The sequence below is a fragment of the Polistes dominula genome, unplaced genomic scaffold (assembly GCF_049000335.1).
Source record: "Polistes dominula isolate Pdom_NZ unplaced genomic scaffold, Pdom_raw_medaka contig_386, whole genome shotgun sequence".
Classification (NCBI taxonomy): Eukaryota; Metazoa; Arthropoda; class Insecta; order Hymenoptera; family Vespidae; genus Polistes; species Polistes dominula.
This window is the reverse complement of record NW_028300979.1, coordinates 188242-204401: the sequence shown is the minus strand read 5'-3', so window position 1 is coordinate 204401 and position 16160 is coordinate 188242. Positions and strand designations below refer to the sequence as shown.

General features: G+C 43.4%; 2 protein-coding genes across 2 annotated transcripts; both read right to left on the bottom strand.

Moving 5' to 3' along the window:
- Positions 1-9953: 9953 nt before the first annotated feature.
- Positions 9954-12072, bottom strand: LOC149032303 (uncharacterized). Its single transcript, XM_089173376.1, has 3 exons — positions 11482-12072; positions 11086-11367; positions 9954-10811 (listed from the first exon to the last, which is right to left on the bottom strand). Exons 1-3 carry the CDS (start codon positions 12070-12072, stop codon positions 9954-9956), a joined length of 1731 nt encoding a protein of 576 aa, XP_089029502.1.
- A 269-nt stretch (positions 12073-12341) lies between these two features.
- On the bottom strand, positions 12342-13055 carry LOC149032302 (uncharacterized). Its single transcript, XM_089173375.1, has one exon. The coding sequence runs from the start codon at positions 13053-13055 to the stop codon at positions 12342-12344; it is 714 nt and encodes a 237-aa protein (XP_089029501.1).
- Between the last annotated feature and the right edge of the window lie 3105 nt (positions 13056-16160).

Genomic DNA, 16160 nt, shown 5'->3' with positions numbered 1-16160 from the left:
CTTAATCCTTTAAGTATCAAAAAATAAATAACATTATATATTAATTAGCTGTACCCCGTTGATAACGGTGTGTGCCGCGTTGCAGCGGCTTAGTCTAATTAACACGTTGAGCACAACGCCGATTTTCAATGAAGTCCCCGTCAGGCCACGCGCGCTGCTTAGAAATGTTATGTTATACGTTGTCAGGCAGGAGTGACTGACGCGGCCTAAATGAAAAGAAGTCTAGTGTCCGCCACCGATGGCGGACATGGCGCTCAACCTGGTAAATAGAAAAAAAAAAGAAATCATAGGTCTCTAAAATGTTACACTTTTCCCTTCCGAGACGAGCTCTTGGATTTTTATGGGAACCTTAACTTGCCCTCTCCGCTCTTTAGAAGACAACAAAAAATAATTAATCTCAATATCAAAACAATGTAACACTAAATTATATATTAGAAATACTTAATTAAATGACATTAAAAATTAAACATAAATGTAGGGATTAATTTGTTTAGGGTGAGAGGTGCAAGGTGAACATACACCCAGTTTAATCCTACTAATAAGATTTATTTAAAACAGGTATTAAAAAAGGTACAATATTAGTTTCACAATCTTACGGTTACAACTTAGATGAACGACTGAATTCTTACGACTGTTACAACTGATACAACTGCGACTGTTACAACTGATATCTAACTAAGGCTACGACTGCTACTGTTCTACTTCTACGACTGAGACTACCTTACATCTATCACCGAGACTGCTTTACTTCTACCACCGATACTACCACTCTCTTATTTCCTTCCATGTCTTTTATATCAGAAATCGCCTACACCCCTTTTTTGAGAGGAAATAAGCTTACAAATCTTACTGACCAATAGCATAAGGATCCACCCCATAGTCCACCGACAGGTACAGCCTATGGTTTTCGATAGTGGGAACTATGCATACAGAAACTTAATCTAGCACATCGGAATGTTACCCCTTTTATGGCATCGCATATGTTTACACAGGTATCGGAAATTCTTCAAAGGGTCCCTACACTGCACACATGGTTTTTTATTACACCAATATCCTAATAACTCTCAAGGTTCGTTTATGGTTTTATGGCCCACCTAATCTTTTCTTTTAATCTAAATAGATTTTTCCTTTTCAATAAAACAAGATCTACAGAAAGGACTGAATACTAGTTTTTGTCTACCTCTGCTACACTTAAAACTCTCCTACATAAATATTGAAACATGAGCCTTAATACACTCGTCGTTAACCTGCACCGAATCACGAAGACAATCAATCATTGGTTCCGTTCGTTATCTTTATATACCTATTATATTCACCATTATTTTTGCTACTTCCTTCATTCCTTCTCGAAGCCTCCAGATCATTCCCGATCAGTGATCAGAAGCTTTGCTTGTCTGATCGACACAGTGCTGTATAATTATCGGGTTCTCAGTAAAACAGTTTTTCTCCGCCGGATTTCAAGGTATTTTTTTAATGTAAATTATTGTAAAAGTGCAAAAGTATATTTTCGCGACTTGATGACCTTTTTATCGTACGAATGGGATCACTGTTCCCGATAAGCTAAGGACTGGATCTTTCCGATATTTTTGGATAGGGTAATTTCGGGAGACTTCGGCGCATTTACAATACACCAAGCAATATTACCAAATGGTGTTATCGTTCAAATAAAAGAATACATGCTCGCTCTTTCCGTTGGAAAATTTACACGCACACATACATTCTATCACCGCACGCAAATAAGAACATTTCCCAGATGTTATCGATACTTTTAGAAATATTCCTACACACGAACGCACACACATACTTTTTATTTTTTCTCTCACTCTCACATATGTTCAAATGTTCTGCGTGAACATATTAACATAGGTTCAAATGTCCCGTTGCGCACTCACTGAAAACTATAGCCGTATAAACAATTATTTTTTTTAAATTATTAATTATTTTAGAAATAAATTAATGTAATAAAGACCTAGCTGTATGCGAATGCAACGTTGTGTCAAATACATTTATATATTATATATATATATTATATTATATATAATATATTATATATTTTATATTTTATTATATATAATAATATATTTTACATTTATTATATTATATATATATATATATATATATATATATATATATATATATATATATATATATATAAGACCAGAATAGGAATGGTTCAAACAAAACGGTCAAGAATAGCACAAAGTGTTGTTCTGAAACGAATTTATTTCTATGTCAACCTTATTTCCTATATACAATATTTACAAAATGAATAATATAATATTACCTGAAACGAAAAACGACAATTATGTCTATTCTTCACTTTTATCACTCACTTTCTTAGTCTATTAAATCTATCTATCCTTTTTAAATATCTAATCTGATTTGTATATGTAACGTCTTTTCTCTCTTATTTATATCCCCTCTGATCCATATACGTTACATCTTTGCTTTGTCTCTTTTGTTTGTGTATCCAATTAGGTTTATACACATAACGCCTTTCCTACTACCTTCCTACTTATGAAAGCGCGCGTAATCACAAAGGAAGAAAGTACACTTTCTTTACATATATATATATATATAATAAATTAATAAATTATCTATATAGAAAAACGTTGCTATTCTAGCAAAAATTTCTTTCATTTTAACGAGTTCCTAGTAGATAAAATAAATATTATCTAGATATTTAGCTGATTACCCAGGAGTTAAGCTTTCACGTAATATACATTTCCTCTTACATTTATGCGGCCTTTTTATTCACACAAATTTCTTTTTACTCAGAAAATTATTATATATCTTTATTGTTACAAACTAAAACGTTTTTTTTTATCTTTTACTCTTAAAAGTATCGTCATTGAAGGCAATTGTCAGATCATGTTAGTTATCTAAGCCAATGAGCTTCGTGTACGTTAGTAGGAGTATCCAATAAGGAACAAAGAGGGCATATCCTAAAAACTGATTCGCTGTAGAAAAGAAGTAACCGCCAGGGAAGTGGGGGCAGGCATAAGTTTATAAATAGGATCAAGAAGCGAAGCGAGCGACTTCTGTTTGATCTGTTGAGTATTATGTTACTATTTTTCGTTGTTAAGTTTGAATGTGTATTACGTAAAATGAGTGATTTTTTTTATATGGATTGGTCGTTAACAAAAAGATTAATTTTGATTAAACATAATCAAATTTGAGAGAAAGTATTTTAGTAATATTTAATATTACCTCCGACTAGTATTATTTTATTATTGGTTATTGAAAATGTGTGTGTCTAGAGGTCCAATCCACGAGAGCTACTACAAAAAGGGGTAAGAATCTCATTAAAATTCTTAATACATTGCATACGGCGTTTTGTTAATTAATGGTCCACATATTTTATGGTGCTCTTTTATGTGTATTAACATTACTCAATTCAAGAATATTGCTAAAATTGTAAAGTTCATTTTCGTTAAAAGTATTATTTAGTACATATGATAAATCATCAAACAAAAATTGATGTAAATTTTTATTTTCATTAGGTACTATTTTAAAATTAGTGTCTATTTTATAAAATAATTCTTATTAAAAATTATCATTACAGATTGAAAATATAATTGATTTTTAAAAAGCTGTTTTCCTTACAAATTATTATAATACACGATTCTTGAAATAACAAAATGCCGAACAATAAACCATTTCATAAGGTAAGATGTGTAATATATATAATTTGTAACTATATTATAATATATATTTATGTATATATATAATCAAAATAGAAGTGTTTCAGAAGAAATATTTAAGAATAGGACGAGGTGTTGTTCTGAAAAGAAAAACGTCAATTATGTCTATTCCTCACTTTTCACACTCACTTTCTTAGTCTATTAAATCAATCTTATTTAAATATTCAATCTGATCTATACATGTAACGTCTTTTCTTCCCTTTGTCTCTCTTATTTATATATTCAATTTGGTCTGTAAACGTTTGGGAATTTCTTTCCCTAAGTTACTAGGCGCGTTAAGGCGCGTTCACACCGACGCGAGGAAGGGGCCGCGGAGAAAGGAATGGGCCTAGGAGACTCCGTGTGGAGGAAAGAAATTTCCGATTATGCTTTTGATCCCGTGGGACGATATTTTATTTGTCGGCGTGGTGTGCCACGTGGTCACGTACAGAAGATACTGTTTGTACACAGGAGATACTTTTTACACAGTGAGCGCGATGAGAGAAGTGCGACCGGACGGTTCGACGGATGAAGTAGAAGTGATGTGGTTTTTCCTGCGTGTGCACCGCCACGGCGATCCAGGCATCCCGAAGTGGGGAGAGCAACAGTCGCAGTGGTCACTCTTCCGCTCTGACCAATCAAAGGTGTGGTCAGGCCAATCAGATGCCCCTGCGGAACCGCGTCACGAGGTGCTTGCGTATGTTAGTGCTGGCGGCCGAGAGGTGTCAGCACTTTTCCTGCGCGCGCTGCTACAGCTGCGCGCTGTTGGCCGAGAGATGTCGGCACTGCGCTGGTGCGAGACGCCACAACCACTCCCCCTCTGGACCGGCTGCCGGAGGCAGGCGGAAGGTAACTCTGCGGAGGATGTTGGGCCGATGCTTCTGTCTGTGCGCTCCGCTGTTAGGCATGATGGTGCCTGGTTTGGCGGAGGGCGGTGGCGAGACGATGAGAGGTCTGGACGCCGGAGGTGGGTCCTGAGTCACTGGCCGAGTTTCAGGCGCTGGTAGTGGTGAGGACGATGAAGTCGGCGACAGCGGAGGCGGTGCCGAAGACTGTGTCGTGGTGAGAGCCGGTGCACGGTTCAGATCCTCTGGAGTCTGGGCGGATGTCGACAGCTCCGGAGCAGGGACTACTAGCGCCCCCTGGATTAAGTGTGAAGGACGTCTCCACGTCGCTCCGTATTTTAACAGAGGAAACTTGTGCAAAATTGTTTTTACTAATTATAAATTTGTGATTAGTAAAAAGTGTAAAAAATTCTGATCAAACTAATATAATAATTTATATTAGTTTGGGTAGTGAAAGAGAAACATAAGCGAAAAACTTTATTCGTGTTCTCTGATTACTGTGCAGCCATCTTGGATAAACTTTCCGGTCGGAAGTTTATCCCGCGCGAGTGGTGCGCCGCCTAGCGGCTTAGTGAGAAACTGTCCGTTTTGGACAAACTGATGTCGAGCAGCCTATCAGAGCGCTCCACAGACAATAGTGAATTTAAAAATAAGCAAATCAGGGTGATGGAATTCCCGCCTCTGAAAAATAGCTCAGCTGAAGCAATGGAAATCGCTGAGGACGCGTCCGTTTGGAAAATAACAGCAAAAAAAAGGAAGGAAATCAGTGATGAAGAACAGCAAATCGAAGGCAACGTGCCAAAAAAAACAATAAAAAAACAAGAAAATGATTTAGAAAAGAAATTCAAAGGTTTCAAACGATTCGAAAGAAACCTAAGACACATTGAAGTTGACGAAATCGTTATGGATGACCTCAATGAAATAAAAAATAATGTAGCTGCTATGCTCCAGGCAATCTTGGAGCTTAAATAAGAGAATGAGATCCTTAAGAAGACCAAACCTACAGAGGGATCAATTGATTATAAATTACAAAAATTAGAACAAGCAATACTTGTAGCAACAAACAGTATTAATGAAATAAAAAAGAGTAACACAACACAGACAAAACCAGTTAGCTACGCAGACCGACTCAAAATCCCTGCTGTTCCAAAGAAAGCAAATAAGACAACCAGCACAACAAGACACGTAGTCGCTATCTATCCGACTACGGAAAGTAAGATATCAACAAGCGAAGAGACCAAGAAAACGGTTATGGCAAATATGGCACTAACAAAGGAAAAAATTAAGATCTGCAATGTGAAGAGAATTTCAAATAATGGAATCCTTGTCGAGACCAAGACGAAGGAAGATCTGGATCGAGTCATCAATGCAGAAAAATGGCAGCAGGTAGGCCTACGAACTGGTGTACCAGCGAAAAAGAGGCCAATGCTTATAGTACAGAGCGTACCAAAAGAAATGTCCAACAAGGAATTTCTTGAAGCACTAAGGCAACAAAATCTGGAGGAATATACCAAGAGCAAATTTGCAGAAGAGATCTCAATCTCTCACAGATCTGATTGCAAAAACCCAGATAACGTTAACATAATCCTCGAGGTTGCACCAAATGCGAGGAACATTCTCCTAAAGAACGAAAAAGTTTATATAGGATGGCTATCTTTCTGGATTAGAGACCACACCGTCGTCAGCCGTTGCTACAAGTGCCAATCCTTTGGTCACGTGTCGAAACACTGCAAAGCTAAGACCGATACATGTGGACATTGCGGATGTGATGGACACACCTTTAAGGAGTGCAAAGTAAAAGAGAAAAAACCAGTGTGCATCAATTGCAAGAGGGCAGGTAAAGTGTGTGACCACTCCTCGCGCTCACCTGATTGTCCAGCCTACAAGATTGCTGTGGCCAACTATATAAAAAGGGTAGATTATGGTAAGTAACTCTACCACATATATTAATAGGGAAACTGTAACGATAGGACAAATAAATGCGCAAAATTCAAAGTCTGTATCAGACGAACTAAGGCAGTTAGCATTTGAGCACAAGTTAGACATACTTGCTGTCCAAGAGCCTTATTCGTTTCATAATAAGGTGGCAGGCATGGGAATATGCACTAAAGTGATATTAGATACTAAGACATTCTCAAATGTTATAGGATCTAATAATATTAAAGCGGCAATAGTAATTTTCAACAACAGAATTGACGTTATTAAAATAGAGCAATTAAGCAACACACACATAATTTGCGTCGAGATTAAAATCGGCAATTTAAAGTTATACTTGGTTAGTGCATATTTCCAACACTGTGAGGATATTGATCCATATATTCTTCATTTGGAAAATATCCTAATGGTGCTGGACAGAAAGAACATTATATTTTGCATAGACTCAAATGCTAAGTCAACTACTTGGTTTAGTAAATGTACAGACGAAAAAGAAGAAGCACTCGAGGAATTATTATCGCAATTCCAATTACACATTGCCAACAAAGAATCTGAAACCTTCACCTTTGACAATACACGAGGACAGGATAATATCGATATCACAATCGCTGGTAGTAGCTGTATTAACTTTATATCTAATTGGAAGATACACAACGGCGAAACAACAAGTGACCATAACCTTATCACATTTAAAATAACATCAGCCTCAGATAAGGTCATAAGTCTCAAAGGTGACAGATTTAACACCAAGAAAGCAGACTGGGAAAAGTATATTAGAAATTTATCTAACATCATGGATACAATGAACAATGAAGATACTATTAGTGCAACAGATGCAGCAAATAAAATTGAACATACATTATTACGAGCAGCGAAAACTTGTATTCCGAAAAAGAAACGCTTTTCCAAGTCTGCCCCATGGTGGAACAGTGATCTAACTAGTCTACGACAATTAGTCAAAAGAGCTCGACGAAAATATAATAAAACAATAAACAATAGACTAAAAATAATACATAAAACGGAATATAAAAGACTAAGAAACCAATATATAGAGACCATTGCAAAAGCAAAACAAGAAAATTGGGAGAAGTTTGTCACTGATATTGGTAATAAGGAACCATGGAGTATTGTGTATAAAATTCAAAGAAACAAAATCTGTATTGAAAATGTCATTGAAACGATTAATCAAAGTGGCATACAAACGTCAAACTTTAATGACACAATTGAAACACTACTCAATAACATGATTCCTGATGATAATGTGCACAATGAAACAGAGTGGCACATTACTACTAGAAGGGACACACTTCTAGCACCAAGCACACAGGACGCACCGTTATTTAATGTTTCTGAAGTAGAAAATGCTGTCAAGAAATTAGGCAACAGGAAGGCTCCTAGACACGATCTAATTGAATCAGAAATGGTAAAGAAAGCTATGCCTGTACTGTCTAATAAATTACGAGATCTCTTTAACGAATGCCTAACTCAGGGGACTTTCCCAAATCAATGGAAAATAGCGGAAATTAGGATATTGAGGAAAAGCATGGACAAGCCAGCAACTGATTTAAAGTCTTACAGACCTATTTCCTTACTTCCAATACTTGGGAAAATCCTGGAAAAACTTATTGCTGGAAGACTCCAGACAATATCACATACACACCCTTTGGCATCGACTAGACAGTACGGTTTCAGGCCAGGCAGATCAACAGAAGATGCAATTGTAAAATTAAGAGACATTGTGCATCAAACCAGCGACGAGTATGCAATCGGCCTCATGTTCGACATTTCTGGTGCATTTGATGGTGTATGGTGGCCTAGTGTACTCAGCAATCTCAAACGTAGAGATTGCCCCAGAAACGTATATAACCTTATCTCGAGCTATCTTTCAAATAGAATATCAAGGATTACAACTAATACTACCCAGATATCTAAAGTTGTAAGCAAAAGCTGCCCATAGGGATCCGTATTAGGACCATTAATGTGAAACATCATCCTTGATGATGTTCTAGAAGAAATCTCTAATACAGGAAACGAAGTAATTGCATATGCTGACGATATTGCTATAATAGTGAAAGGTAACAGCAGAAAAGCTCTTGAGCTTAAGGCAAATGAGGTTACCTTAATCTTGAATAGCTGGTGTACAAGACAGAAACTGGTACTATCAGTGACAAAATCTCATATGATACTTCTTAAAGGTTTCTTAGATATAAGAAGACCACCAACCGTTAAACTTGGAAGTAGATCACTAAAAATGGTTTCAGAATCACGATATTTAGGAGTTACATATGGAACAAGAATGAACATAACCCCACATATTAACTACATTACTAACAAGAGTAAGACCATTTTCAGCCAATTTGCCAGAGTTGCGAAAAGTACATAGGGTTTAAACAACTCTATCATGAAATCGTTGTACAAGGGAGTTTTTATACCTATTATTTCCTATGCTGCAGCTGGCTGGGCTGACAAACCTAATACCCATCACCACAGGAAACTAAATCAAGCACAACGATATGCTTTAATTGCAGTTACTAAAGCATATAGAACAGTATCAACGGATGCACTTTGCGTAATAGCAGGAGCAACTCCTATAGGACTTCAACTAACTGAGAAGGTAAGTCTTTACTATCAACGCAAAAACTTGGCTTTTCAACACTTCTCAAAAAGATTCGAAGCACTTGAGTCTGTAAATAGAAGCGACACTAAGTTAAGACTCCTAAACCTAAAACAGAAACAATAAGAATATGGCAACAGAACTGGAATGATAGCCAGAAAGGTAGGCTAACATTCCAGTTCTATGAAAACATAGAAAACAGGTTAAATGCAAAATGGATAAAACATAACCATTACATAGTCCAACTCCTTACAGGACACGGAAATATTAAACAGAAACTCAAGAGTCTTAAATTAGCAGACACTGATATTTGCAACTGTGGTGAAGTCGAATCAGTCCGACATATCATCTTTGACTGTGTGCTCCTAAATGATTCAAGGGTTAGTCTAAAACAGGCTATATTAGATAAATACCATATGTGGCCATGTGATTACAAGTGCTTAGTATCCAAAGAAATTTTTGGCATTTTTATTGCATTTTCAGTTACAGTACTAAAGAACAAGGACATATGCATAAGAATGTAAGCAATCCTTATCCCTGTAAAAGAAGCTGTAGACGTATTCGCAGGCACCATTTGGTGTACCGATACAGCTGGGTTGCAAAATTACCCAAATACTAGCAATAACATCTGATGCTAGCCTGCATGAGACCGAGCAATTGCTGGTGACCCCGCCTCCTCGTGGCCCTCGCTGGACAACGTTTTGCTGGTAAATCTTAATGATTTGCCAGCAAAACGGCTAAGTGGGTCACTTCCCAGCTTTGGGACGGTCTACCTCTCTGATGATCCAGAAATGGTGAAGAGGGGGTTTTTCCAAGCCCAATGATCATAACACCTACGGTCATTGTTCTCTTCGCAATGGTTTTACGCATTCAACATCACGTGTAATAGGCAATAGCCTGAGGCACAGCTGGGCGAGCAATTGCTCGACGTATGCTCAGAATTAAACTAGATAGCTCCGGAGCAGGCGAATGAGCAGGTGCGTCTGACGGGTGGTCGTCCGAGGTGTCCAGGTATGCTGGCTTTAAGGCGTCTGTAGACACGGCCTTTTCAGCGCCGTTCACCAGGATGACATACATTTTGTCATTGATGCGGCGGATGACTTGGTGTGGTCCTGTGTACGGAGGTTCGAGCGGTTTTCTGACCGTGTCGACTCGCAGGAAAACGTGCGAGCATGTTCGGAGGTCCTTGAAGAAGAAAGGGCGGTGGCGCGAGTGGTCCGTTGCCGGCGTGGCACTTAGTGTCTTCATTAGTTCCCGTAGTCGGCCGACGAAGGAGGTCGGTTCGACGGGTGAACTGCTGGGCGTGAAGAAACCGCCGGGAATGCGAAGCGTTGTGCCGTAGACCATCTCTGCCGGCAAGGCTTGCAAGTCCTCCTTGTACGCGCTCCGTAGGCCGAGTAGCACAAGAGGAAGTGCGTCGGGCCAAGGAGCTCGAGCGCACATTAGTGCTGACTTGAGTGTTCGGTGGAACCTCTCTACCATGCCGTTGGCCTGAGGGTGATGAGGTGTTGTGCGGATCCTGGTGGCCCCCGAGGCCTGAGCGAGTGCGGCGAAGAGTGCTGACTCGAACTGGGTGCCCTGGTGTGAGGTGATGGTGAGCGGGCATCCCTTGTCCGCAATCCAAGCCGACGTGAAGGCCCTGGCGATGGTTTCCGCCCGGATGTCCTTGAGAGGAACAGCTACTGGCAAATCTGGTGAATCGGTCGATGATGGTAAGGCAGTACCGGTATTCTCCTACCTGGGGCAGCGTGATGAGGTCGACGTGCACATGCTCGAATCGACTTTCCGTGGTTTTGAAACGGGAAAGCTCGACGCGGTTGTGTCGCGCGACCTTGGAGCGTTGGCACGGCAGGCAGGCGCGTGCCCATGCGGTGACGTCCTTACGTAGACCGGGCCAGATGAACTGCCTCGATACATCTCGTACCGTTGCGCGGACACCCAGGTGAGCCAGACTATGAATGGCTTCGAAGGCGGCTGTGCGGAGCGAGCGGGGTAGATATGGCCGTACTCGCCCGTCGTGTATGTCGCAGGTCACCTGGAATCCTTCGACGTTGAGGCGCTGGGGGTTGAGTGAGGTGCGTGCTGCGAGCGCTGGGAGCTCGTCGTCCCTGTCCTGTGTCGCGGCGATGGCCTCTGGGCTAAGTGCCGAAGGTAGGCTGATGGTGGCGCAGGTTGAGGTTAGCGGCGTCGGCGATGACGTAGTGGCGCTTTTTGGCCCATCCGGAGCTGGAGCGTCCTCCGTTGTCCGGGAGAGAGCATCGGCGACGACGTTGTCTGCGCCGTCCACGTGCTGGAACGTGATGTCGAACTGTAGCAAGAAGTCCAGCTGACGTTGTTGACGTGGTTAGGCCTTGTCCGAGGGTTGGTTGGCCGCGAAGGTGAGCGGACGATGGTCCGTCAGTACGGTGAATAGGCGACCCTCGAGGATACGCCGGAAGTGGTGAACAGCTAGGAAGACGGCTAAGAGCTCCTTGTCGTAGGTGCTGTAGCGAGCCTGCGTTGGTGACAATGTCTGCGAAAAGAAACCGACAGGCTGCCATTCTCCGTTGACCAATTGTAGGAGCGCGGCGCCAACGGCCGTGCTGAATGCGTCGGTAGCCAGTCGAAGAGGAGCAGTAGGCGACAGGAAAGCGGTTTCCACTGCTCCGGCAAGGCTGCGTCGTGCGTCCTCGAAGGTTCGATCTGCTGCGTCGTTCCAAACCAGCGGACGCCGGCTGCGCTTGGGAAGACCCCGAAGAAGCTGGTTGAGCGGCGCCTGGATGTGAGCTGCATGCGGTAAACTCCTCCTAAAGAAATTGATGACGCCCAGGAAGCGTCGCAGTCCTTTTGGTGTGGTTGGCTTCTGGTAGTTCCGGATGGCGTCGATCTTGCGCTCCGGAGGGCGGATGCCGTTAACGGAGACCTGGTAGCCAAGGATGGTGACGCTGGGCAGTCCGAGCTGGACCTTGTCCACCTTGTAAGATAGGCCGGCCTCCTGTAGACGGTCGAAGAGCATCCGTAGGTGACGTAGGTGTTCTTCGTGCGAGGAGGACCGGATGAAGAGGTCGTCGATGTAGCTCCGGACGAAAGGTAGGTCCCGGAGTAAGGGAGTCCATGAACTGCTGGAACGTCTGTGATGCGTTCCGAAGACCTAGCGGCATCCTCCGGAACTCGTACAGTCCGAACGGCGTCGTGACCGCTGTTTTCTCGATGTCTTCCTTGGCCATCGGAATCTGGAAGTACGCCTCCTGGAGGTCCAGTACCGAAAAGACCGAGCAGCCGCCGCTATCCTCGAGTAGGTCCTCGATGACAGGAAGGGGATAGCGATCCGGAAGCGTGATGGCGTTGAGACGACGGAAGTCGTCCGTCGCTCGGAACCCGCCTGTCGGTTTTTCCACCAGGTGCAGAGGGCTGGCCCATGGACTCGACGAAGGCCTGATGACTCCCCTGAAGCAGGAGGCGGTCGAACGTGGCTTTCGCCGCTGCTAAGCGCTCGCCGGAGAGGCGGCGTGGTCGCTCGAAGACAGGCGGTCCGGAGGTCGTGATGCGATGCACCACTGAGGAGCCCCAAAGCGCTGCTCCCCTCTCCGAGGGCTGGGCGAGGTCTGCGTACTCAGCGAGCAGCTTGTCGTAGGCGGTGCGATAGTGGAGATCCAAGGGTCCCGCGATGGCGTCGACCCCGTGAACGGAAGCCTTCCGGTAGTGCATCGTTGATTCCTTGGAAGAGGCCGGGTCGATCAGTCGTTGCCTTCGAATATCCACCAGGAGGCCTGTGTGGTTGAGGAAGTCCGCTCCTAGGATGGGCACGGGCACGTCGGCGACGGTGAATACCCAGGGGAACTCGCGCTGAAGACCCAGGGTGAGCGTAAGCAGGCGTCGTCCATAAGTGGGGATCGGTGACCCGTTGGCCGCGATGAGCTGGAGACTGTCCTGGGACAACGGTCCGGAAACCAGGCGGCGCGGCAGGAGTGATACTACGGAGCCGCAGTCGATGAGCATCGCTTTTCTGAGCGAGCTCTCATGAACGTGGAGGCGGAAGTCCGAGAAGGGATCGAGCGGCGCCACCGTGTACCGCCAAGTTGTGCGGCGGCGCTACTCGTTTAACGCCCTGTCCTGTTCGTAGCTGCACGGTGGGGTGCAGTTCAGGGCCCTCTCCTGGAATTTCCGGTGGTAGCGACACCAGGGCGATCTCGTTGATGTGGCGCCCCCCGCGGCTGCGGGTGGCCGGGAGCGTGATCGAGAGCGTGATCGACTGCCGAGGGTGACGGTCAACCGGTGGAATTGGTCGGCCATCCGGTTGAGCTGATCGGTCGTCCGGTTAAGTTGATCGGCCATCCAGCTGAGTTGCTCGGCCATCCGATTGTTAGAGAAGGTCAGGTTGGCGAGTGTCGCGTGCATCGCCGTGTGTTCCCCGTCCACGTTGTCCCGCCGAGGTGGGGGCCCGGATAGGGCGGTGCCTGGCGGAGAGAGAGAGCGCCCCTGTCGGGTAGCACAGACGCCCGGCGCGAACTCGCAGACGCCGTCGGCCCTGGCGGCGAGCTCGTCCAGGTCTATGGTCTGCAGGAGCCGCAGCAGCTGGGAGATTTGAAGAGGCAGGAGGTCGAACCACCGGACCTTGATGGCGTCGTCACTGACGTTGTCGCTGGCGAGGTGGCGCATGTGGCGAAGGAGCTGAGACGGCGAGCGGTCGCCCATAGTGAGGCCGGAGAACAGCTTCTGCAGCCGTCTCTCCACGGTGTCGCCTAAACGAGCGATGACGTGCTTCTTCAGCTGCTCGTATTTACCGGTAGCGGTGGCGTCCTCAGCACATCCTGAAGCTCCTCGATCGTGTCCTGGTCCAACTCTGCCAAGGCGGCGTAGTAGCGCTCGTCGTCCGAGTGCATCCCGTGGTTCATGAAGATGGCCTCCAGCTGCATGAACCAGAGGTCCGGGTATCGACGCGTGAAGGGTGGATAGCGGGCAGGTCGGCGTCCGGCGTCGCTGGGCTGGCCGGCCTCGGCGCGGGTGCAGGCAGTGGTCAAGACGTCGGAGGTCGGCGCAGTGGCCGGTGCCGTATTCTGGCGCTCGGTGTCGCGCTGGGAAGCCTCGGCGCGTGTGGATGGGTATCTTCTCTCTCTTTCTTCTCTCTTTTTTTTTTTTTTTTTAAGGCGAAGAGGTGCCGGTGATGAAGGAAAAGCTAGTAATCACACGAAGTTGGGTAGCGCCTGAGAACACGTGGCGTTGGAGAGCACGTGGTGATGAAGAATACGTGGTGTTGCCGAGCACGTGGTGCTGAGAAGCCAGTGGTGTGGAAAGCACGTGGGGCTGCTGAAGATGGTCCTCGGGAACACGTCGGGGTCACTAATTTGGGAATTTCTTTCCCTAAGTTACTAGGAGCGTTAAGGCGCGTTCACACCGACGCGAGGAACGGGCCGCGGAGAAAGGAATGGGCCTAGGAGACTCCGTGTGGAGGAAAGAAATTTCCGATTATGCTTTTGATCCCGTGGGACGATATTTTATTTGTCGGCGTGGTGTGCCACGTGGTCACGTACAGAAGATACTGTTTGTACACAGGAGATACTTTTTACACAGTGAGCGCGATGAGAGAAGTGCGACCGGACGGTTCGACGGATGAAGTAGAAGTGATGTGGTTTTTCCTGCGTGTGCACCGCCACGGCGATCCAGGCATCCCGAAGTGGGGAGAGCAACAGTCGCAGTGGTCACTCTTCCGCTCTGACCAATCAAAGGCGTGGTCTGGCCAATCAGATGCCCCTGCGGAACCGCGTCACGAGGTGCTTGCGTATGCTAGTGCTGGCGGCCGAGAGGTGTCAGCACTTTTCCTGCGCGCGCTGCTACAGCTGCGCGCTGTTGGCCGAGAGATGTCGGCACTGCGCTGGTGCGAGACGCCACAAACGTAACATCGTTTCTATAACCTTCTTACTTATAAAAGCGCGCATAATTCAAACGGAAGAAAATACACTTTTTTTTATATATATATATGTGTACAGTAACTAATAATGTCCGTCTGATTTTTACGTTCTCGGACTCTGTAGACATTAGTATTTTGTTCGTTAATCATTTGTTAGGAGAATACGCGTCACTTTGTTATTTAGTAACGTAACAAAAAAATTTATTTTTAATTCCCTAATTCTATCTATTCCGCCAAAAAAAATCAGAAAACGATATATACACACAATATTCTAATATTTCGATAACACTTTAATTTCTTATTTTAATTACTTCTTCTTTATTCACTCTATCGTCTATTGTCATTTACTCTCATCTTTTTCTTCAACTTTTTCTTTCTTTAAAATCCCTTCTTTCTTTTGTAGCAGATAATCGGTCTTATGACCGTGTTTTGTTTTTCGGTTACGCAGTAAGTACGCGCTATACACGTACCACATACATACATCCATACAGCCATACATACATAATATACTCATTTTCTATACTATAAAACGCGGACAAAAGAAAGAATAACATTCCTTGTAGCTTTACTTCCAAGAAAATTATCTTATTCTAAATATACCTATATTTGCACTTCTAACAGCGTTTGTATTCTATGTCCTTAAATTTCTTCTGTTTTTATATATATATTTCACTACATACGCAAAAACCATAGAGATACTACAAAACACTGCTTTCTGTTCATTCCTAAATTTATTTTATCGTTACAATTCTTTATATTATGATTTGATCAAGACTTTCATATGTTGATTAATAAGTGGCTATCAGCTCAAAATACTGCTTTTAAATGATTCGAATGATAATGAATAATTAATTTTTATGATATAAATACTATTATAATTATAAATTTTTAAAAATATTGAATAAATATTCATTTTTGTTGTGTGAGAAATGTTATCAATATTTCATACATTTTAGCTGATTAGATTGAAGTAGAAGTAGAAATATATTTTAATATTGATAGTACATACATTTTTATATGTTTAAATTTATTAATTAATTTAACAATTTATGAATTATCTATTTTATATTTATCATGTTAATACCTTTAATATTAGATATTTTTTTTTGTAATTTTGAATTGTGGGAGTTCAGATAGAGAGAAATATTAAGATAAACTGATGATGAACTGAAATATATATGTGTAATAGTTCATTT

Coding starts and splice junctions, on each gene's coding strand:
- LOC149032303 (XM_089173376.1), bottom strand. CDS start 12,072: ATGCTCTTCGACCGTCTACAGGAGGCCGGCCTATCTTACAAGGTGGAC. Junction 11,368..11,481: donor TCGAGGGTCGCCTATTCACC/GTACTGACGGAC, acceptor ATCACGTTCCAG/CACGTGGACGGCGCAGACAA. Junction 10,812..11,085: donor GCGACATACACGACGGGCGA/GTACGGCCATAT, acceptor TGCCCCAGGTAG/GAGAATACCGGTACTGCCTT.
- LOC149032302 (XM_089173375.1), bottom strand. CDS start 13,055: ATGCTCATCGACTGCGGCTCCGTAGTATCACTCCTGCCGCGCCGCCTG.